Genomic DNA, 22,662 nt, shown 5'->3' on the forward strand with positions numbered 1-22,662 from the left:
GGGGAAAATCTATCCTCAGATTTCTTTTTTCTACTTGGGAAAATAGGGAGGAACATGCAGGACTAGTAAGCCAGGTAATTGCTTCAGTTAATGCCCTGGGGCAGAGGGGGCCATGTCAAGATTTCTACTTGCTACATCATTTTCATTCCTTCTTTCTCCCATGGACATCATTCTATAAGAATACAAATTCTCCTAGAAGTTTTTTTCCACTGATGTCACCAAATCTATTCAGATGCAATTAAAGGTAAAAAAGGGATTCTGAATATACAAAATTATCAAGAAGCTTTTGCTTACTTTTAATCACCAGAGCAGTTACTGAATGGAAACTAAGCTTTTATTCATGCCCACCACAGCTCCTCATAGCCATCAGCTTGTACTGCCCTGACTGTCAGAGACTTTAGCAGATAATTTTCAAAACTTCTTACCTGAGAAAGTTAGGGTCTACACCCTTTTTGCAGAATGCCTTTCAGTGACTTGAAGACTTATCTAAAGGTGAAGAGAAAGGCAAGCTTCTACATGGCTTGCAAAGGGTATCAAATGGGACATTCAACTGCAATTGAGTAACCCTAATTCCTTCTTACTTTACCTGAATCAGGCAGCTTTCACTTTGCAAAACCCCACCAGGCACCTACATCTGTCTGCAGCTATCCTGAACATTTGTCCCTCAACTTCAGCAGTGGCACAATTCAAACACAGCACCGAACAAAAACAGAAGGATCATGACCATGATTTTCACAGCGCAGCATTAAACACACAGCACCTTTTGCTACACAGACACAAAATCTCATTGCTCTAAGGCTACTTTATGTTAATATGGAAGCTATAAAGTTCACATACCCTCTGCTTCATCCAAATTTATTTTCTGACATTTTTTTTTCCCAATCTTTGCAATAGAGTCTTCTCTCTTTGACAGCCGGACTTCCCTAGCATTTTTTCCATTTTCTCCTTTCATTTTGATAGAATTAGACTTTCCTAGAGTTCTTCCCTCTCCCTGCATTAGAAGGAAAGTTAAGGTACCACTTACATTTAAGCTGTATCATTCTGTACATAATCATATGGTCTAAGTGAATAAACAAAAGTTATTTGGAAAACACAATTGTCTAAGCACCACTACAACAAATGTTTGAGTTTAAACTGGAGTATGGCACAGAACATTTGCCATAGCAGTTCCCCCAAAAGGAATCAACAAATGGAATACTGTTTACTCTGAAGAATTCACATTACAGAAAGGGCCTTTGAATTTCAGACTAATTCAGCTGCTTTCAAATATAGATAAGCCCATGAGACATGACACAACAAAGACAACACAGCCAAAGAGCTTTTTGACTCATAGTCATGAAGACAAAGTTCTCACAAAGAAATGCTGTTGACAGTGGGGAAAATGTCAGATGAATTACAGCTACCCTCAGTCTAGTTACAGCATTTGGCTGATGCATAAGGCAGCTTTTAGGATAGAATTCCAGAAGGAAACAAAAGGTGATCCAAGGGACAAAAATCATTGCAGAAGACTTACGGTGGACACTTGACTTCTTGAAGTGGTTACAGTTGCAGTCGGTTTGCCTGATGCACCTTTCTGTTTATCTGTAAACGCTGAAGAGAAACACACCTTCCATAACTACAAACACATCACTTCCCAGTGAAGTTATATTTAAGCAACAATGATGCACAAACCAGATATTTTTCTTTGAAAAAACCTCAGCACTTTGGCTTGAAAATTAAAGGTGTACTCAGAAAATAAAGAGTGAGCGCAGTTGATATCCCTCTCGCTTTTCACTTCAAACCTACCAGGATCTCCCCTCCATCTTCACATTTTCCTAATGCTGGTAAGAAAAAAGTTGGAGTTTACAGTAAGAGTTAAAGATGCTGATGTTTCACTTTGGTTCTCCTAAATTTTCACTTGATTTAAATCAAACAGCTAATGCTTCATTTTGTAATTCTACAAAGCAGAATTTAAAGGAGAAACAAAAAAACATTCAGCAAAAAAGTCCACTGAAAGGTCATGGTGAATCTTTCCCAATCCGTTCTATCAATCAATTATTTTCCAGACATTGCCATATCCTCCTGGTCAGATTCTAACTGCGGTCATTCAGCCAAGAGAGAAAAGACTCCGGGGGACCTCAGAGCTGCCTTCCAATACCTGAAGGGATCCCATAGGAAGGCTGCAGAGGGACTTTTCATAAGGGTGTCTGGAGACAGGACAGGGGGAATGGTTTGAAGCTGAGGTACAGCAGGGTGAGACTGGATCTTAGGAAGAAGTTCTTCAGTACAAGGGTGGTGAGACTCTGGAAGAGGCTGCCCAGGATGCCTCCTCCCTGGGGGTGTTGAAGGCCAGGTTGGATGAGGCCTTGGGCAGCTGAGTCTAGTCGAGAGGTGTCCCTGCCCATGGTGGGGAGGTTGGAGTAGATGATCTCTAGGGTCCCTTTCCAACCTCAAGCATTCTATCATTCTACAGTTTCTATCATTCTGTGTTATGACAAATAGCTCCTTCAAATTCCATCATCCTACAAGAAATACACTAATTGAAGACTGAGATGCAAACAGAATTATGGCTTTTTTCACTGCCATACAACCACAAACTCAGGCTACTGCTAGAATGCTCCTCTGTGATTTAGACTTTTACAGCAGCTGGCAGCACACAGATTCCAGAGTCTTGTAATACTCTCATCTGTGAGAGTATTTAGATTGATTTCTGTTTTCAATATGACAATTTCTTCTCTTTCCCAAAAAAATGACAAATCTGATTCTCCTCAATAAACCTCCTTCTTTAATAGTCTTACTTCTTTCCCAGAGAGGATCTCTGTTCTTCTACAATTTAATTTAACCACATCTAACTTCATTTTTAAAACCAAGTGTTCTGTGTCTATAAAAAGGTCCCCTAATGAAATCAAACCTTTACTCTCAAGGCTGCTTATATTAAACGAGCATGTTAATTGTGTCAAAAGCTGTTCAGCTGATCAACTTCCATTTTTCAAATTATTTTGTCCAGGGAAATCATAAATAACTTGGTTTTTAGTATTAGCTCCAAAAATCATCACTGAGAACTCGAGATGTAAGCTCTGCTACTTTCCCATACTAAACAAGGGAGTTCTGATAGCAGTAGAGAGAGCTGCTGCACAGACTGCATCTCTTTTACTTACACAGAATGTTTCTTATTAATTAATTAATTGCCAGATTTAGAGAAGCTATGTGGCATTTCATTCTCATTACTATTCCTAGGCACTACATCCCTGAATGTGTGTGAATCTATGGCTGAGTGCAAGTCAAATATTCAAGTATAGCCAGGGTAAAATTTCCCACAGCAACAGTGAAGTGCTTGCTATCAACAAGCTCTGGTGTCCCCATCATGAGAAGGACACAGAGCTCTTGGAGTGAGTCCAGAGAAAGGCCACAAAGATGATCCAAGGACTGGAGCATCTCTGCTATGAGGATAGGCTGAGGGAGGTGGAGTTGTTCAGCCTGGGGAAGAGAAGGCTCCAGGGAGACCTTAGAGCTGCCTTCCAATTACCTGAAGGGATCCTACAGGAAGGCTGCAGAGGGACTTCTCAGAAGGGCGTCTAGAGACAGGACAAAGAGGAATGGTTTGAAGCAGGATTAGACTGGATCTTAGGAAGAAGTTCTTCAGTACGAGGGTGGTGAGACTTTGGAACAGGCTGGCTGCCCAGGGAGGTTGTGGATGCCTGGATGTGGAACATCAAGGGTGTTGAAGGCTGGGTTGGATGAGGCCTTGAGCAGCTGAGTCTAGTTGAGAGGTGTCCCTGCCCATGGCAGGGAGGTTGAAGCAGATGATCTCTGAGGTCCTTTCCAACCTAAGCAGTTCTAGGGTTCTATGAACAGATGGATTTCATCTTCAATCCTTACCAACTGCACTCATATTTAGTTAAAAAGAATATATGCTCCACGTGACACATCTAAATTTCATCACATGTACCTCACTATCTCATCAGGAGAAGAAACTGATTGAAGTAAGACTTATGAAACTGACTGTACATCAGAAATAAAAGTCTTTATGTCAACTTACCTCTACCCTTGGTTGGCTCTTTTTCATCCAGAACCACCCGCTGCCCATCCAGATTAGATATAGGGACACCAAGATCAAGTGGTTCCTGCTCACCATTCTAAAGTCGGATCACAGTTTGTATATAATAGAGAAAAAGCTGTTTTCAGAACAAATTTATGCAGTCTGACATTTTTTGGAGGAGAAAAAAAGCAAAGCATTTTTATATTTTGGTGTAGCCTCAGTATCTTTCTTCTACTATTCTAAAAATATTTATTCAATTTCATTTTTTTGGGGGCAGGGGAAGAATCCACATGGAGAGAAAAAAAAAAAAGATTATCTAGTTTATGAGGGTGCACAAATACTCAACACTGTGTATGTTCAGCAAATCATGTTTTTTGGAGGAAGTCTGAGATGATTTTATATTCTCAGTTGGGTGTGTGTTGGTCATTTTATCATTTTCTTCAATGAAGTGATCTTCATATTTATGTGTTTACCAGTTATTTTATGAAATACGGACAGGTTCAGCCAAGACACTCTAGAAATTCACCAAGAAAGTACCTTTCCATTCCTTGATACTCCATCACAATGGAATCACAGACAAAATGTTGGCCAAGGATTTAGTGGAGCAGACTGCTTTGAGGCCTTTAGTGATTCCCAGGATAATGAAACAATATCTTTAACTAATCTTCATCAATTTTCCCTGGCTGATAATGGGAAAAGTTGCACTCTGGAAGAAGTTAGGTTCAGGTACTATTATTTAGGATGTTTAATTTATTCTGAAGGATAACAGAAACCAGATGCAGACTAAAGCTGTGAGTTAGTTACTATTAAGCACAATAGTTATAGACCAGTATGCATTTTCATCTCAACATGTAGTTATAAATACAGATTACAATGTCTAATTGGAATGATAGGAGTAATTGCATGGACTATCATATGACCTTCTCCAGATAAAAAAAGACTTCAGCTTGAATTACATCAAAAGATACTTACTAGTCTTGCCACAAGTTCATTTAGATTTAAACCATATTTTGCAACCACAGGCCTTAGGACCTCTGTTACAGGTTTGGTGGGTTTAGCCTTCAGCCCAACTGATCGATTGATTGGAACAAGATCCAGCCTGAAACACACCAATCATGATATTAATGAAATACTCCAATAAACAAAATGTGTCTCCTCCCTGGAACTGTTGAAGGCCAGGAGGGATGAGGCTTTGAGCAACCTGGACTAGAGGAAGGGCGTCCCTGCCCATGGCAGGGGCTTGGAACTAATTATCTTGAAGGTTCCTTCCAACCAAAACCATTCTATGACTTTTCCCTTCCACAAGAAACTTAAATAACTGAAATCTGTCTTCCTTGTTTTCTTTGAATTCATCAGCAACTAAACAGAAATGATCCACTTCAGTCATTAGCTGGTAATTGGCACAGAAGTGGCAGACGTTCAGGTAACCAAGCGTATCCACAAAGTAGTCATCTTCTGTCTGAAAACACTCCAAATATTTGAGTGGCTTTGCTTACACATTGTCTACCCACAGAAGGAAACCACCTAGAACATTTCTACATCTTAATTAACACACAAGTAACATATGGCACAGCCCACTTAGAGTTCCTTTTTAATTTGGAATCTCAACAAACTCACACCTCATAAGAGATTGCTCAATCTCCATTTGGAAATCAAATATGCTATACCACAGTCAGTATGAAGAACCTTAAACAGGAACCAGCCCTGCTTCCTAAAGAAAAGCAATATAAAGCCAAAATGAAGAATGCCTGACAAAATACATTTGATCACTCCAAAAGCATCACTCAGTGATGTAATACAAACATTCTACCTCATGAGTTTGTCCTGAACTAATTATTTCAGGAGTTTTCACAGCACTAGTTTGTATTTCTAGAATTTCGGAACATTAAAACATTTTCTGGCATTTTGGGGGAAAAAAAAAAAAACCAAAACATCAAATATAGTACTTTGAAAAATCTGGATAAGAGAAAACAATATTGCACAGCACTGAACATCTACTGAAGTACATTATAGCCATATTAATTATAATATTAAACATTGACTTGGTTAAGATTCAGACCCTACAGCAATCTTTGAATACCTGAAGAAAGCCTACAAGAAAGCTGGTAAGGGACTTCTTACAAGGACTTGTAGTGATAGGACAGGAGGGGATGGATTTAAACTGGAAGAGAGATTTAGACTGCAGATTAGGAAAAAATTCTTTCCAGTGAAGGTGGGGAGACACTGGAACAGGTTGCCCAGGGAGGTTGTAGAGGTAGTAGTAGAGCTGAAATAAGCTGGCCCAGCACCATGTTAGGCTGAATCTTAAAATTGTCCAGTGTGGGGCAATCCACTGTTTCCCTTGGGAGATCCTTCCCTGGAGGTGTTCAAGGCCAGGCTGAATGGGGCCTTGAGCAAGCTGGTCTAATGCAAGTTGTCTCTGCCCACAGCAGGGGGGTTGGAGCTAGATGATCTTTAAGGTCCTTTCCAAGCCAAACCAGTCTAGGATTCTACAATTAAATGTCTCTCTCTTGCACAAGTGTTATTGCAAGCTAAAGTAAAAATGGGGCCTCTACTGTAATAGAAACTCAAACGGTGACTTAACCGCCAGACAGAGAAGTCAGTCATGTTCAGTTACAAATATCAGGTCACCTTCTTTCTTCACATGAAATTCTTTGCTTGATACTAAGGCCTGTTTCTCCTATAGCCTGCATAATGAATGGGAACCTTACGGTCCCTAATGCATCCTAGATTACGATCTAAGATGTTGCATTGCATGGCTAACTGGAATTTTTTTTTTTTTTTACAGGATCCAGACAAATTCTTCTGTGCATTAACAACTGTTTTCTGCACAGGTAATTGACAAAATATTTCAGTGCACTGACAAAGAATGGGGTGGCCAAAGCCCTCTTACCGAAATAAAGTGCGCTTTTCCAACCGTAGGTCCCGAGACTCCAGGATGCTACTGTCTTGGTGCAATACAAGTGGCTACAGAGCACATGTCAGGAACAAAAGGAAAGAGCAAAATAATTTTTAAATGTGTGTAATTACTGCTCAGTGGCTAACTGTGCTGTTTTGTTTTGTTTTTTTTCAGATAACTCAGAAAATGATTCCTATAGTTTGCATGCGTTGAAGTGGATATTCATTTACAACATGCAACGTGATTAAAACGTGGTTTACTTCTGTTTATTTGTGGTTTATTTTATTTATTTCCCTGGAGGTGTTCAAGGCCAGGTTGGATGAGGCCTTGAGCAGCTGAGTCTAGTTGAGAGGCATCCCTGACCATAGCAGGGAGGTTGGAGCGCATAATCTCTGAGCCCCCTTCCAACCTGAGCCGTTCTAGGATTCTATGATTTTTGTCTAGTTGTGAGACAATGACCAAGCTTGAACTTCCACTGCAGCCAGCAGGTATTCTGGAACTCAGTGTTTTAAAACAAGCCTAGGCCCTTCAATTTAAATAAATTATTAGATTGATGCATTAGAAAATATGGCAAGTTAAAAGGCTTTAAAAGAGCAAGCACAACCATGGCCATTCACTGGGTTTTGTCATTGTCATCACCTAGATTGATCACAAGCACAAATTTGAGACAATAAATGTGTCACATCCACAGCTTCTCTTTGGTTTGGAGACACTTCTGTTGGAATAAGAGCCATCACCCTCCCTCTCCCAACAATGCAGATACCTGCCTTGGAAATTTTTCTCAGTATTAAAACATGTACCTTCATTTCAGCATAAATTCATCCCATTCACCTTTGAACAACCGACTGACTTCATGCCTCTTTGCTTTAATGAAGAAACCTATTGCAATACATTTGTTTTCTTCATGGATAATTTCAATTATGTAAAAGCTAACCATTCCCCTGGGTAAATTACATGGACTAGATACCTAAATGAAATTATCATTACAAGGAAATCCTTGTCATAAGCTCTCCTCTGCTTTCTGTCATGCAGACATCACAATACTCCACCACTAAAACACTCCTTCAGTTAACTAGGATTGTAAAGCTATGGATAGAACCAGGAGCTCTCTATTACTACTGAGAGGACAGAATTCCTTATTTAGTAAAATGGCTAAGAAAATGGTTTAAAAAGAGGCAGAGGATATGAAATACCTTATCACCTCCAACCAAAAAAAGGTCCACTGCAGCTATGTTAATGCCATGTTTCTCACAGACCCCAGATAGCACCTCTTTGATGGAGAATCCAGATTTAACAGCCATTTTGCTGGATGAACCATCTGGAAGGTTTACACAGCAGTATTTGGGTGATTTTTCTTTATCTGGTGCAAATGCAGGCAATCTTGAGGGTTCAGACTTGACAGGAAGAAAAACCAAAATATACAAAAAGATGCAAAGTCAGTGTCCCATGTGAAAACTAGGAATATGCATAAACCAAAGAGTCTGTACAAATTAAACCAAGCCAAGAAGCACACTTCTGACCATGATTACAGTTCAGAAACCCTTCCAAATATCATCAATATCTGATAGATTTAAATCTTGAGGGTGAGGGGGGGGAAATCTATTCAGATAAAGACAACAGCACAGCAAAAAATCTGTGAGATGAAGAGATGAAGTTTTAGATAGCAAAACAAAATTCTCAAACTACAGAACCCCTAATCAAAAAGTGTAATAAGTAAATAAAATCTTCTTTAGCTTCCAAATAGTTCAATTAGATAATTGAACTCAATAATGATCTCAATAATGATACTCAATAATGATCTGCTGCTGTAAAAACTACCACTGGCATATTAGGGATCAATCTAAGTGATGAGGAACACCTTTAAATATCAAGTTCCTCAAACAAAATTTCCTCCTTTTTTAACCCAACCTGAATGCTCCACATGCAAATATATCACAGAGAAACTAAACATCTGAAGTAATTAACTCCATAACTGTGCCTTTTCTTTTATGGGAGAGAACAAGAAGTATAATGTTATGGGTTAAGGCCAAAGGACACAGCATTAACCTTCATTCTAGAGTAACACCACTATAAAATATCAAAAGCAGCTCTGAGAATTCAACAAAAAGCTAACTTACAACAAAAATGACACTACAAAAATACTGTTTGCAGCATTTTGTAGGATGTTCAATGTGATTTTTTTCTCTTTCACTTGCTGCTTCTCATCTAAGCCACAGTGACTTTCTGCCTTACTCAGTTGGAGAGGGAGAGAAAAGAGGAGTGTTGCTTTAGGAAAGCTTTGTGTTTTCTGATATTTAAGCTAAGGCTTTTCTGCAACAGAAATTACTTCCTGATCAATATTTGCAGCACAGGAAAAATCACACAGTTGCTAGAATCCAGTCTAGTAGAGTTGCTAGAATCCAGTCTAGTAGAGGGATACCAAGAGCACCAAAAGAACCTGAAATTTTCTTTTCTTATTCTTCTTCCTCCATATCAATGCAGCTAAACTAAATTTGGAGCATTACATTTTTGTTCTATTGTTAATGCTGTTCTAATGTTGTGTTTCATTACTTTTACACTGTGAAGGTAGAACTTGAAGAACAGAAATCATAGTAACTTCACTGATTCTTTTTTCTACATGCTATGACAAAAATCAGTCTTTGCAATAAAATTCCCTACGTCTCCTTTCTCAGATTTTAAGAGCAGAGTTAAGTCAAAATGGCAAGAAGAAAAACTCCCAGTTTTAAAAGAGACAGAAGAATGAAGCAGGACAGACACTGGTATCACAGAAACCAGCCCCACACAACTTGCATGCAGGACAGACAGAGGGAAAGCTTTAAAATGTGGTTGCTCAGAACAGAACCTCAAAGGTGTGGTAGGTGGAAGATGATGTTTTTAAAGAGCTACAATAGCTCCCTTTGTTCTGGAAGTTTACTGGTGGTCTGAAGTCAAGACAGACAAGTTGCAAAGGACACCTCCCTGTTACAAGAACAAAATAAGAAGCAGGAGATGAACACAACCTTAGTTACATTTCTAGTATTTGAGAACTGCTTAATATCATATCTTGCCCTCTAACTGTATCACCTGAAGAGCCTTTCTCAAAGGATTATTTCAAAGAAATTGCTTCACACTACTTGGAAAATCAGTAATTCACTGCTTCCCCACTTCATTAGTAAGAGCCAGCCATTACCAGGTCAAGACTAGCAGTTGATGACATGGAGCCTTGTGATTCCCTCCTGTATGATAATCCATTGGACTGAATAGAATCTGTTTGTGGAAAGAATCAGCAATCAGTATAAAAGAAAGCTTATTTTTATTATCTATTATAATACAGAAAGTTATTTCATTTGTTAGCTCCTCTGGTCAGAAAACAATAATGTTGTTGTTTTGTTTTTAATTGAAGGATAAACACCAACCCTCCATACTTTGCACTGAAGCATGGAAAACCAAAACAACAAGTATTTCTTGGTTATGTAACCCTTGAGTAACCCTTGCTTTTATACTTTAAAGAAATAATAAATTAAGGCTCTTTTTAAAAAGAAATCTTTACATGTTTTTAAAGATTTGAAAATTATTCTCCCTCTTGAGATATTTTGAAGGGAGATAAATGTTTTTAAAATAAGGATGGTGTTAGAAAACTAAACTCCAAGCCAACCTCTGGTCATATTCAGAAGTTTGATTCTATGATCTTTGCAAATGTCTCTGATGAATTTTCACACATAATGAGAACACTTAAACTACCCAGAGGTATCTTGTGGGTCTGGGCTTCAACTAATAAAAATAGAGAAGATGAAGCCACAGTAATTTGAATTTGGTGCTTCTGTGGAATTTCTCTGTTATTTCTAACTCAGTGGAATGAGTTAATGCAAAACTTTCAGCTCTTCCTCCAGAGGCCACAGCCAGGTGCTTTCATAAGGGTACTCTTCCTTAAACTCTCAACATCAGTTCAGTCACAAAGCAGCAGAGTTTAAGAGTTTTCACAGCTCTGAATATTCTTTTTTTGCATTTTAGTCAGAGAAGTGGGAATTATGTAGTAAGTGTGGTCAAAAGTGACCAAAGCTGTGTGGTACTAGTAAAAGAAAGAAAGGCAGGACAATGCAGAGAGAGGCATTTTTCATTAGCTGGAACTATAGCACTATTGGCACACACAGTTCCTCAACTTTTCTGTAAAGGGCTGAAATTCTCTTCTTATAAACAGTAGCTCTCTGCTGGCAAAAGCAAATGCCAGCACATGGAAATGCAGAGCCTACTGCAAAGGAGAAAACGTCTCTTGGAAGACAATAAAAACAAATTTAAATATTTTCAGGCTTTAACCAATTTATTTGCACATTGATACTAGCTCCCCTTTGACCTTCTGACAGTTTCACACCCAAGGAGACATGTAGATACAAACTAAACAGCATGAGATTAGTCACCTTACTGCTGAAACAACTTTGCAAGTGCTGGGATGAGGATACTCACCGTTTGGATAATCACCATTTTCTTTCCTCTTCTGTGATTTTCCCAAACTCTTACTTCTTGACCATGAGAAAAACGTTCCCCTTTTCTTCTTCTCAGTGTCTTCTTCTCCTGACTCTTCATTTAAAGATCTTCCTGACTTTGATTTACCACTTAACTATCACCAAAACACAACGACATGATTGCTTGGATCACACTTGCAAGTGTATTATCGAAAATAAACCATCCCACGCTGCTTCCCAAAACACAAGTGTGATCCTCAGGTTAGCTGTCTCCTTTACCCCACCCACAAGTGTATTTGCCAGCATGTCCTTCAGTAGCAATCAAAAAAAACCCCAAAACCCAGTGGAAACAAAAAGAAATATATAGAGGAAAATGGGCTACTTTGTAAGGAGTACAAAAGGGTAGCTGGAAATAAGCCATAGAGAGCTCCTGAAAACATCAAAAAACTTTCAGCAGCTCACCAGAAATCACAGAATGGTTTAGGTTGGAAGGGACCTGCAAAGCTCATCTAATCCAACCCTTCTGCACTCAGCAGGGACATCCACCACTAGATCAGGCTGCTCAGAGCCTTGCTGAGCTTAAACTTGAACATCTCCAGGGACGGGGCTTCAACCATCTCCCTAGGCAACCTGTCCCAGTGTTCCATCACCCTCATGGTGCTGAACTTGTTCCTAAGATCCAATCTAAACCTGCTCTTCCCTCATTTCAAACCATTGCCCCTCATCCTATCACTCCAGGCCTTTGCAAACAGTCCCTCTGCAGCCTTTTTGTAGCCCCCTTCAGGTACTGGAAGGTTGCTATTAGGTTTCCCTGGAGCCTTCTCCCCTCCAGGCTGACCAACCCCAGCTCCCTCAGCCTGTCCTAATACCAGAACTGCTCCAGCTCCTCACCCCCCCCCAATCATCTTCATGGCCCTAACCTAAGGTAATATGGAGAGGCCCCCTGCCCTGCTACCAAAACACACAATTTCATTGCAGGTATTTTCCCTAGGCTAGGCTTGACCATGACCTACATTTTGAAGCCAGTGATGAAGTACTGCTTAACATTTACAAGCATGATCAAAGTATTTATTAGAGCTGAAGAACACAAACATCAGGAATGTCTGAGATTAAACTAAAGCTGATTTTCACAAGCTACTGCTCCTCTTATATTGTTAGAGGATTCCTTAAAATGCCACTATTAAAAAGGTTCCTAGTCATAAAAATACTTAATAGCAGATGGGCTAATGTGTAGTGATTGACATGGAAAATGCAAAGTTATAATTTACCCAGAGTTATGTAATAGCATGGTGGTGTTATCTACATGACAAAAAAATAAAGTCTAAATAAAGTGTCGAGATCAGCATGAGTAGAGGTCTAATTTTTAAGCAACTGACTCTCTTTTAGACAGAATTATCTTAGAAAACTACCCTCTGTAAAGATGAGTTAGAGTAAGTTCAGCCTTCTCTGATAACTTTTGCTAAAACATCTGCACTCAGCACAGGTTAAAATATCACAGCTTCATTCCAGCACTCAAGCAGAGTGAGCTTCTGAACTGATGCACTGAAATAATCTTTTTTTTTCATCTGTACACATATAATAATACACAAATGCTTGTACACATATAAAAATAACAAAGACTTACAGTTATATTCAGGAAGTCAATAAAAAGCCAGAATCCTGAGTCAAATGCATGGTTTGGAAAAAAAAATTACTGCATATAGATAGATTTTGTAATGATTTTTTGCCTGCACCACTGAACAAGCATTCTAATTGGGTTTTATATAGTATCTTAGACTGGATCTTAGGAAGAAGTTCTTTAGTATGAGGGTGGTGGAACTCTGGAACAGGTTGCCCAGGGAGGTTGTGGCTGCCTCCTCCCTGAGGTACTTCAAGGCCCGGCTGGATGAGGCCTTGAGCAGCTGAGTCTAGTTGAGAGGTGTCCCTGCCCAAGGCAGAGAGCTTGAAGTAGATGATCTCTGAGATCCCTTCCAACCTGAGCCATTCTATGACCTTTGACCTTCTAAAGAACATGAAAATCACTAAGAACACAGTCTTCAGATAATAAGAATACAAAGGTAACCTTTTTTGGCGTTGAGATGTTAGACTTCTCTGAACTGATACTGTGTTTAGAGGTGGGGCTGCTGGGAACACGCTGAGGATCAGGGAGAGCACGACCTTCTACTTCAGATAAGATGCATTCTTGGTACAGGGGGGACTTGAGAAAGCGAGTGTAGCTATCAAACTTCATCAAGTTAAATATCTGAAAATAAAATGCAATGGAGAATGGTTACATAAGCTTAAAACCACACATCAAGAAAATGAAGCAATTTGGCAACAGCCAACTGTCACAAAACTTGGGACTTAACCTGTAAACAGCAGTTGGCATGATTTTTGTTGAGACCTGGTTCAATACACTGCATCAGATGGAGGAAGATACTGCACTAGCTCACACTGCCTCAAAAGCATGACCTGAGGTTGCACGAAGACAGAGATTGTGACCTGTTCATTTATGCAGTCAAGGCTGTATCCTTGATTTCTAAATAGTATTTCTGCTAATAAACTGTTAGGGTAGGAGAGTTACCAAAGAGATTACTTGGGGGGGGGAAAAGAAGGAAATTAACCTCTAGAGAAAAAGATAAAGTGCATCCTTTTGTTACATCACAACATCCTGTTTTTGTGTTCTGAACATCAATAAATATTGAAAATACATCCACTGTAGAGCTCTCCAGACACCAAAAGCTTTAACAAGCTCTCTGTCTGACACTTCTGTTAAAGCATAGACCCTTTAAACTCACCACCCATATTTGACAAGCCATTGTAACTAAAATTAGACACTATTTGTGTAGGCAATTTGTCCACTAAAGAAGAGAATAGGCAACCACATGCACATGCCCTATGCAGACACCATATGCAATGCTGCTGCAACACATGGAGTGATGCATTTGACTTAAGTCTTCCTTTCAATAACAGCATTTTTCAGATTTTTTTTTTAGTTCATGGCAATTCTCTACACATATGCAAACATACAGGAAACCAGCCAAGCAGCCTCCCATCACACAGCTTTTTGTATCATTTGCTAACAGTCTATATGATCTTGCCCTCAATGCCTTTTTATACATAATAAAACATACACCATCTGAAATATTTTTATGAGATTTTAAAGTATTCAAAAGAAAATATTACAGACATATATGTGCAGCAGTCATGCTTGCTATGGTTACCTGAAGCTGCTGTTCCTTGAACATATCTGGATGTGGGGAATTGAGAATATCATCTGCCAGCTGTGCCTGGCTATCAATATTAACTGGGGTTGTAGCTTTGCTACACAAGAACTTGCTGAAGATCTCCCGAGCTCTGTAAGAAAGCTACAGAAAAGAAATGTTAAACACGTGGTTGCTTTAAAACCATGTTTATAGACAGGCACACCACCCCAAACCACACAGCCATTCCACTTTCCTCACTAGATCAGCATTTTTCATTTAACAGCTTTTGTTACTTTCATGCCCCCAAATAAGGGTTACCCTTTCATATTGCAAATATTCATCAAAGATTTCTTAAAGTTGTCATCGAAATAAAAGTGCAAATAAAGTATGAAAGCAGTAAAACTGAAGAAAATCAAATGCTGTCTTACAAAGGACACTAGTTTTTTTTAGATTTTAGACCTTTTACATGACAATCACTGTTTAAATAACTCCTCTAATCTTCTTCTTCTAGAAGCTAGGAAGATTGATGATTATTAACAGTCAAACCCATTCATGCTTTCCTATTAGCTTGTTTGCTCTGCAACACCCACATTCTGGAAATAATGAAGAAACCACCAAACTGTGCTCAGAGCCCTTAAAGGGTGGTGCTCAGAAAACACATTGTTCAAAGACAGAAGGAAGTGAGGGGGAAAAAAACCCCTCAGTGGTCCAGAAAAGAATAAAGAGGGGTTGGGAGATGAAGCTGTTTCCATGGGGTACAGTTGATTCGATTTGTCTGGGGTGTAGACAGAGCTGTTGCCAATCTGCACAGCATTCAAAACTCACAAGTGTAGGACCACAGAGATGGAGATTCTCATCATTTGTGAGCAAATATGATTCCACTTACAAAGGCAGACATAGCTAAGTTAGCTATAAAAACATTACATTGGCTATTGGAGGCAGCCTGGCCAGAAGAACAGAGAGGATAATTGTTACCTTTCCTTGACATGTTAAATTAACTCATTCTGAACTCCCTTGCACTGGGCTACTGCACCTATACTTCTCATCATCCAGCATAACTTAGCTCCTTACTACCACTTCAGCCCAGTTTAGATATATCTAGCATCTTAAACTTGGGACAGTGCTGTCAGGGGACTGAGAAAACTACACCAAGGTTCCAACCCAATTTACTGAAGTCTCATTGCAAAAAGGAAGCACAGCTCCAATAATTGAAGAAGTAACCATTTCTGAAGACCCAACACTGTACCTGAAGTGGACCTACAAGAAGGCTGCAGAGGGACAGTTTGCAAAGGCCTGCAGTGATAGGATGAGAGGCAATGGTTGGAAACTGGACAAGAGGAGATTTAGATTGGATGTTAGGAACAAGTTCTGCACCATGAGGGTGGTGGAACACTGGAAGAGGTTGCCCAAGGAGGTAGTTGAGGCCTCATCCCTAGAGATATTCAAGGTTAAGCTCAACAAGGCTCTGAGCAACCTGATCTAGTGGAGGATGTTCCTGCTAACTGGAGGGATGACCCTTGGTAGTCCCTTCCAACCCAAAGCATTCTATGATTCCACTTACCTCTTTTTTATCATGTGCAGGTACATGGTTAAAATATTCACAGGCTTGCCAAAATAGAATATTTTCTTCGCTAAATTCCTTCCGCAGAAATTCCTAGGGGGGGAATAAAAGAAAAGAAAGAAAGAAGTCTGAAAGAAAAGAAGTTACTTGTTTCAAACAACACTTTTATGATGCTTAATAAGTTTGGATAATGGTAACATTTCAATCCCAGAGGTCAGTTTTCCTCTGAAGTAAATATGCACATCTAATATGCACCTAGTGTTCCTCCTTGTTATCATTCAACATACCTGCAGTGCTTCTGCTCTTTCTCTCCAATTCAGAGGCATCCATGAAGCTACAATCAAACCATTTGCATGTACAAAGATCAAGTTTGAAAACTCATGTTAAGTAGAATAGAAATTAGTGGATGCCCCAAGGGCTGGCACACATCTACTACGAGGATAGGCTGAGAGAGCTCGGGATGTTCAGTCTGGAGAAAAGAAGACTCCAGGGGGACCTCAGAGCTGCCTTCCAACACCTGAAGGGATCCTACAGGAAGGCTGCAGAGGGACTTTTCATGAGGGTGTTCAGAGACAGGACAAGGGGGAATGGTTTGAAGCTGAGGGAGAGCAGGGTTAGACTGGAGCTTAGGAAGAAGTTCTGCAGTACAAAGGTGGTGAGACTCTGGAATAGGCTGCCCAGGGAGGTTGTGGCTGCCTCCTCCCTGGGGGTGCTGAAGGCCAGGTTGGATGAGGCCTTGAGCAGCTGAGTATAGTTTAGAGGCATCCCTGCCCATGGTGAGAAGGTTGGAGCAGATGATCTCTAGGGTTCCCTCCAACCTGAGCCATTTTATGATAATGATTTATATCTGCATTTAAAACTCATCCTGTAAACCAGCTGTCTTTAATTGCAGTTCTACCACTATAATAGACTAGATGTCTGTTGGGCAGTGCCTGTAATTAATTCTATACTCATTACAGCATCTTTCTGCATCAAATAACAACTTGACAACATCTTTTATCACTACTTGCTGATGTGGTTCTCCTTGGAAAATACATTCTTAGAGGAAAATAAAAAGTCCCCCAGTACAACACACAAGAATGAGGACATTTCTCTTAGAGCATCTAAAAATCCAGATGAAGACTGGCACCCCATTCAGTTGGGAAACTGAACAGCCACAAACTGGCCCTGATTCAGATTTGTGGAATACAATGTTCTCTCAGCATGTATATTTTTTTTAAAGCATTTTAACCAAGGAGGAGGAGATAGAAAAAAATAATTAGCTCAGTCCTCTGAACAATGAGGCACTGATATCATTGGAACAATGCTTGTTCATACTTTAGAGCCTTAGGTAGCAGTGTTTAATTGGAAATTTTATTTTAAGTCATCCTCCAAGCCACAACTTAGACTCAAAGGTCACACTGATATCACTCAATCTTCCTTAGCATACACAGCAGTGGCAGAAAGCAGTGTAAGAGGAACCTTCACAGAAATTCCCCAAACTTCACTTTGTGGGTTTAACACTTAGATAGTGTTTAGGGAGTCCTGCTTAAGAAAGAAATGGAGTTAAACTACCATACAGGCAGTCTAAATACACTAGCAAGCTCTCAACTGAAACTAAAAGTTCTTCAGACACCTAACCTGAGACACCAAACATGTAAAAGACACAATCCAGAGAGCAGTCAAGGGACATTTCTACATTTTACATATAATTACAGATTAAAAGAGAATCAAATTAGTGAGCAGGAACCACTCATTGCCTTCACTACGAATCTACAATCAGTCTCCTGCTTCCTTTCTGGACATGCAGTTTGGGCACAGCTGGCTGTACACTGCTTCAGCTTCAGCAGGAGGACTGAGTGGTGCCCCAGTTGGGATATGATGTAGCCTAGCAGCTGTCAAGCATGGCTGGGAAGATGGAGATATTGGCTTGAACCACTTGAGGAGGCAACTTGCAATCAGGTCTCTCATTTCCTGGATGACTGCTCTCTAATCAGTGACTATTTGCACAACATGCAAAATCTTTTCCTTTCAGAGTCATTCCCGCCCTGTGACAAAGCTGTCCTCAGGAAAGGCCTCTGCATGCTGAATTCCACAGGCATGAGGATGCTTTATTATGTAATCATGAATTAAATGTGGATACTTCAATGCTTGAATACTGCACAAATTAGTAACTGCACAGTGTGGTGACAGCCAGCTTGCAAGTAATGGCTGCGGAGATGTGGTGCACACAATAAACCTCAGCACTCTCCAGTTGTTCTTTAAATTGGCTTTCTTTAACACATGCACTTGTGCAATGTTTATTTTAAAAAACACCTCCAGGGAGGGGGCATCCACAATCTTCCTGGGCAGCCAGTGTCTCACCACCCTCACCCTAAAGAATTTCTTGCTAATCTCCAGTCTAAGTATGTCCTCCTCAAGCTTCAATCCATTCCCTCTCGTCCCATCACTACAAGCCCTTGTAAAAAGTCCCTTCCTAGCTTTCTTGTAGCCCCCTTCAGGTACTAGAAGACTGCCCTAAGGTCTCCCTGGAAGAAAAGCTGCTGTATCACTGAAAAAAATCTTCCATGCGGCTTCCAACATCCCAGTGGGTAAATGTAAACAGATGATCAGACCTTAGGAAGCTGTTGTCTTGTACAAACAGAACAAAATGGAATTGGTTTACAAAACAGGGAAGCTTTTGAAAAGTTCAGATACAAAGCACAATGGAGGCTCCACTTTCAGCTGAAACTTTGCTCACCAGCAATGCACAGCAGTGTGTGTGTTACTATCAACTCTTCCTCAGCTGTGAAGCAGTTTAAGCTTAGAAAGGTGCTCAGAGAACAACTGTGTAAGAGTGATCTCCTGTCTCTTGTCCTGTGTAAGGAGAGTGATGAAAATGACCTAACAATACAGGAAAATGACTGAAGCAGTGTAAGGTATTTTGGAAGGTCTCTGACTCTGCCCTGGTGAGACCACACCTGGAATGCTGTGTCCAGTTTTGGGAACTCCAATTCAAGAGAGACAGGGATCTGCCGGAGAGATGTTTGGGGGACTTGAACATCTCTTCTATGAAAAAAGACTGAGAGACCTGGGGTTGTCTGTAAATATCTGAGGGGTCTGTGTCAAGATGAAGGTGCCAGCCTCTTTTCAGTGGTGCCCAGTGACAGGACAAGAAACAATGGGTGCAAGCTGGAACACAGGAGGGTCCATCTCAACACGAGGGGATGCTCCTGTATGGTGGGGGTGACAGAGCTCTGGTGCAAGCTGCCCAGAGAGGTTGTGGAGTCTCCTCCTCTGGAGACTTTCGAAACCTGCCTGGATGCGTCCCTGCGTGACTTGCCCTACCCTAGGTGATCCTGCTCTGACAAGGGGTTGGACTTGATCTCTGGAGATCTTTTCCAACCCCTACCTTTCTGTGATTCTGTGACTACCCCCCCAAAACTTACCGAAAAATATTTAACACCAAGAGGATCCTGAAGAAGACGCTCAAAGGAGACAGCCCAGCTTGCAACTCTCCTTTCTCGAAGGCGTCGGCAGCTCTGGACGCTGGGAAGGCTGGCATTGCTGCTGAGGCTGTTCTCACTGATGCAGTCTTTTAAATCAGTACTATTCAGCTCTGGTAAAGAACAAAGACAAACAAATGATCATTAAGGAATCATTCCCTTTCACCCTTCAGCATCATTTCCTCAGTTTAATTACACCTCCTGCTCAAGATGACAGAAGTGCGGACTTCAAGATCATAGAATCACCGAATGCGTTGGGTTAGAAAAGACCCTCAAAGGTCATCTTGTCCAACCACCCTTCCCCATTTTTATTAGGAGCACCTGCATAGGAAAATCAACCCCAAACATCTCTGAATTTTGTTCTCTTCCATTGCAAAGAAAATTAAATAAGCATCTTAAAAGCAATCCCCTGCCAGCAGCAAAAGGGGCAGGCACAAATCTTTCCTTCTTGCTCTACAACGTGAACTGTTGTTGAGGAAATTTTCTGCTTACGTTCTTCACCTCATGGACTGCACTCCCTCATAAGATTATCCAAGGAAGGTAGACCTTCAAGACCCCCCTTCCCCCCTTGCTCACTAGAAATTGGGCAAAACCCTATTTGGTGATAGGAGACAGGAAAATTTCCTATCCACTTAAAGCAATAAAGACAGGGACTCTGCAAATTTTTTCATGGAAATGAAGATTCCTGTTGGATACTGCAAATTTAGGAATGGAGTCAACTGAGGAAAAGAATACTAAAGAAAATGAGCCAGTAATGGATGGCTTCCTCATCCATGGCAAGCAGAGGTATCAAGCCACAGATCCTCAATTTATCATGGTTTGTGATAAAATCAGGTATCCATGACTCCTTTCCTGACTTGAGCCAACACCATGCAATGCTCTAGGGACTCCAAGCTGAGTAATGACCAGAATCTTTGGATCTGGAGTAAATAAAAGTGCTTGTGGTACTGTGAGAAACACATTAACAGAGAGAACTGAGGAAAACACAACCTTGTGGAGCAGCCTAGCTAATCATTTCAAGCATTAACCTCACCTTATCAGAAAACAGAATACACACCAAAAAGGTGACACTGGTTCAGGGAGGTATAAAAGTGAAAAAAATTGCTCCTCTAAGTAGAAGAGGGAGTTGATCAGCAGGTTCCTACTCATGAACTTCTCATTTATGTGTTCCATGCTGTCTCACAAACCACCACTGTCCCCATCTCTCCATTAACACTAATTTTGTACTCACACACTTCACAGAGGTGATCTGAGGTTTAATTAACTCTGAAGACACAACTAAATAAAGCCCTGAGCTACCTGCTCTGATCCCATAACAGACCCTGCTTTGAGCAGAAGGGATTGCACTAGATAGATGCCAAACTGAATGAGAATCTGTGATGAAGAGATGGAAAAATAGAAGATATTCCATTCTTTGAAAAATCAGCAGTAACAGATAAAAAATAAAATAGATGCTATCTTCAATAATTCCATGCCAAAAGGAAAAGCAAATATACAGCTCACTATAAATGTTAACTAATTGAGAACACTGAATTCACAACCAGAAAGAAATGGCCTGCTCTTCACAGTGGCATTTTTATTGTTCTTTATTTGCCTTAGTTCATCACCTGGACTAACTAAAGCCAGGAGTAATTTCACTAAATTTACTACATAAGATCACCCAAGGTTTCTTTTTCTGTTATATATTTCAAAGCACTTTGCATTTCCAATTACTATGTTGCAAAACATTACTGCTTCTCCATGGAACCATGAACTTTTGGGGGGAAAGGATCATTCAAAGATAGTTACAACCATAAGAAAACATAGATTCAGAGAATTCAAAGAATGGTTTAGGTTGGAAGGGACCTTGAAGATCATTTAGTTTCAACAGCCCCTGCCATGGGCAGGGACACCTTCCACTAGAACAGGTTACTCAAGGCCACATCCCACCTGGCCTGTATCAATTCTTTCAATAAACTGGCAGTTATTTCAGGAATATTATTGCATGAATTTGCTACATTTCATTTGCAGACTATTTTAATAGGTCAATAAGTCAACGTGACACTTTGTGAACAATACTTTAAGCTCTAGAAACTGCGCATGCAGAGTGGTTAGTTTTTAAGGCTTATTCCAGTAAAGTTTGACTTTGCAACAAAACAGAGCACAGGAATTAAACAAGGCTGCTGCAACTCTAAGATGTAAGCTCACATCCATTAATTGCATTTCAAGAACCATCACTGCAAGCTCACAAACTTCAGTGAGGTTGCTTGAAGAGGAAGGGCTGCAGCAGACAAGAGGAGCCTGCTGAGGCTCAGCACTCACTAATCACTTGCCAGTCTACTTGGTCTTGAAAAAATACCAACATTCCACACACAAAAGGACAAAACATAACATTCTGTGATTCTCTCTGTGTGTGAAAAGTTATAAAGATAGCTCTAAAGAAAACAATTTTAAAGTATATATGTAAATATAGTTTTGAAACTATTTTAAATGTATTCTGCAGCTCAGAAATATTTACTAAGATGTAACAGTTAAACACTGTGAATTTCTGTAAGCAAAGCTATTGCTTAAGACAAAATAAGACCAAAATACAGAATTAGATTGGGGAAGAATAAAAATCTAGCAATATTTTCAACAAGGATAATATCTGAGGGCTGAAATAACACATCAGGTAGAGGAATATTTTTCTTTGCCTTACCATTGTATTTATCAAAGCTTATTAAAAATACTCAGCAAATAATGCCAAATTTTCTTCCAACAAGTATTGATTTGTTTTTTTTTCTTTAAGATACATGAAAAAGCATAGCCAAGTCAACTGTTGGCTTCATTAGAGAATACCTGTCACCACAGTGAAACTACTGTGAAAGAAGCTAATGTGAATCTGAGGAGAATGATACCTGAATTTAATATCTGAAGTATTTTACTTTAATTCTGCAGGTGGATACATTTTATTTCACAGGCCAGGATATAAATAGACACCCACTGCTTGATAGATCTGGAACAGTTTCAGATCCTGCCTCACTCCTAGAAGGTTCAGTCCCCAGTGTTCTCCTGTGACGAATGATCAAAACTTCCTAGTTCCTTTCAGACAAAATCAGAAAGGTAAACTCAGCCCAC

At 40.0% G+C, this 22,662-nt stretch overlaps 1 protein-coding gene across 3 annotated transcripts in view; it reads right to left on the bottom strand.

The window, feature by feature from the left end:
* Positions 1–22,662, bottom strand: part of RGS12 (regulator of G protein signaling 12) — an 81,459-nt gene that overhangs the window by 18,139 nt on the left and 40,658 nt on the right. The window contains exons 4-15 of one of the 3 annotated variants that reach the window (XM_054391705.1): positions 19,510–19,679; positions 16,103–16,195; positions 14,560–14,703; positions 13,419–13,598; positions 11,358–11,511; positions 10,087–10,163; positions 8,111–8,311; positions 6,912–6,985; positions 4,991–5,117; positions 4,019–4,115; positions 1,514–1,590; positions 838–991 (exon numbers count right to left, since the gene is read on the bottom strand). In XM_054391705.1, coding sequence (XP_054247680.1) covers positions 838–991; positions 1,514–1,590; positions 4,019–4,115; positions 4,991–5,117; positions 6,912–6,985; positions 8,111–8,311; positions 10,087–10,163; positions 11,358–11,511; positions 13,419–13,598; positions 14,560–14,703; positions 16,103–16,195; positions 19,510–19,679 — 1,548 coding nt within the window. The remainder of the gene's footprint in view (positions 1–837; positions 992–1,513; positions 1,591–4,018; positions 4,116–4,990; positions 5,118–6,911; positions 6,986–8,110; positions 8,312–10,086; positions 10,164–11,357; positions 11,512–13,418; positions 13,599–14,559; positions 14,704–16,102; positions 16,196–19,509; positions 19,680–22,662) is intronic. The other 2 variants (XM_054391706.1, XM_054391708.1) reach the window with 2 other exon arrangements.

Source organism: Indicator indicator, chromosome 23, assembly GCF_027791375.1.
Source record: "Indicator indicator isolate 239-I01 chromosome 23, UM_Iind_1.1, whole genome shotgun sequence".
NCBI classification, from domain to species: domain Eukaryota; kingdom Metazoa; phylum Chordata; class Aves; order Piciformes; family Indicatoridae; genus Indicator; species Indicator indicator.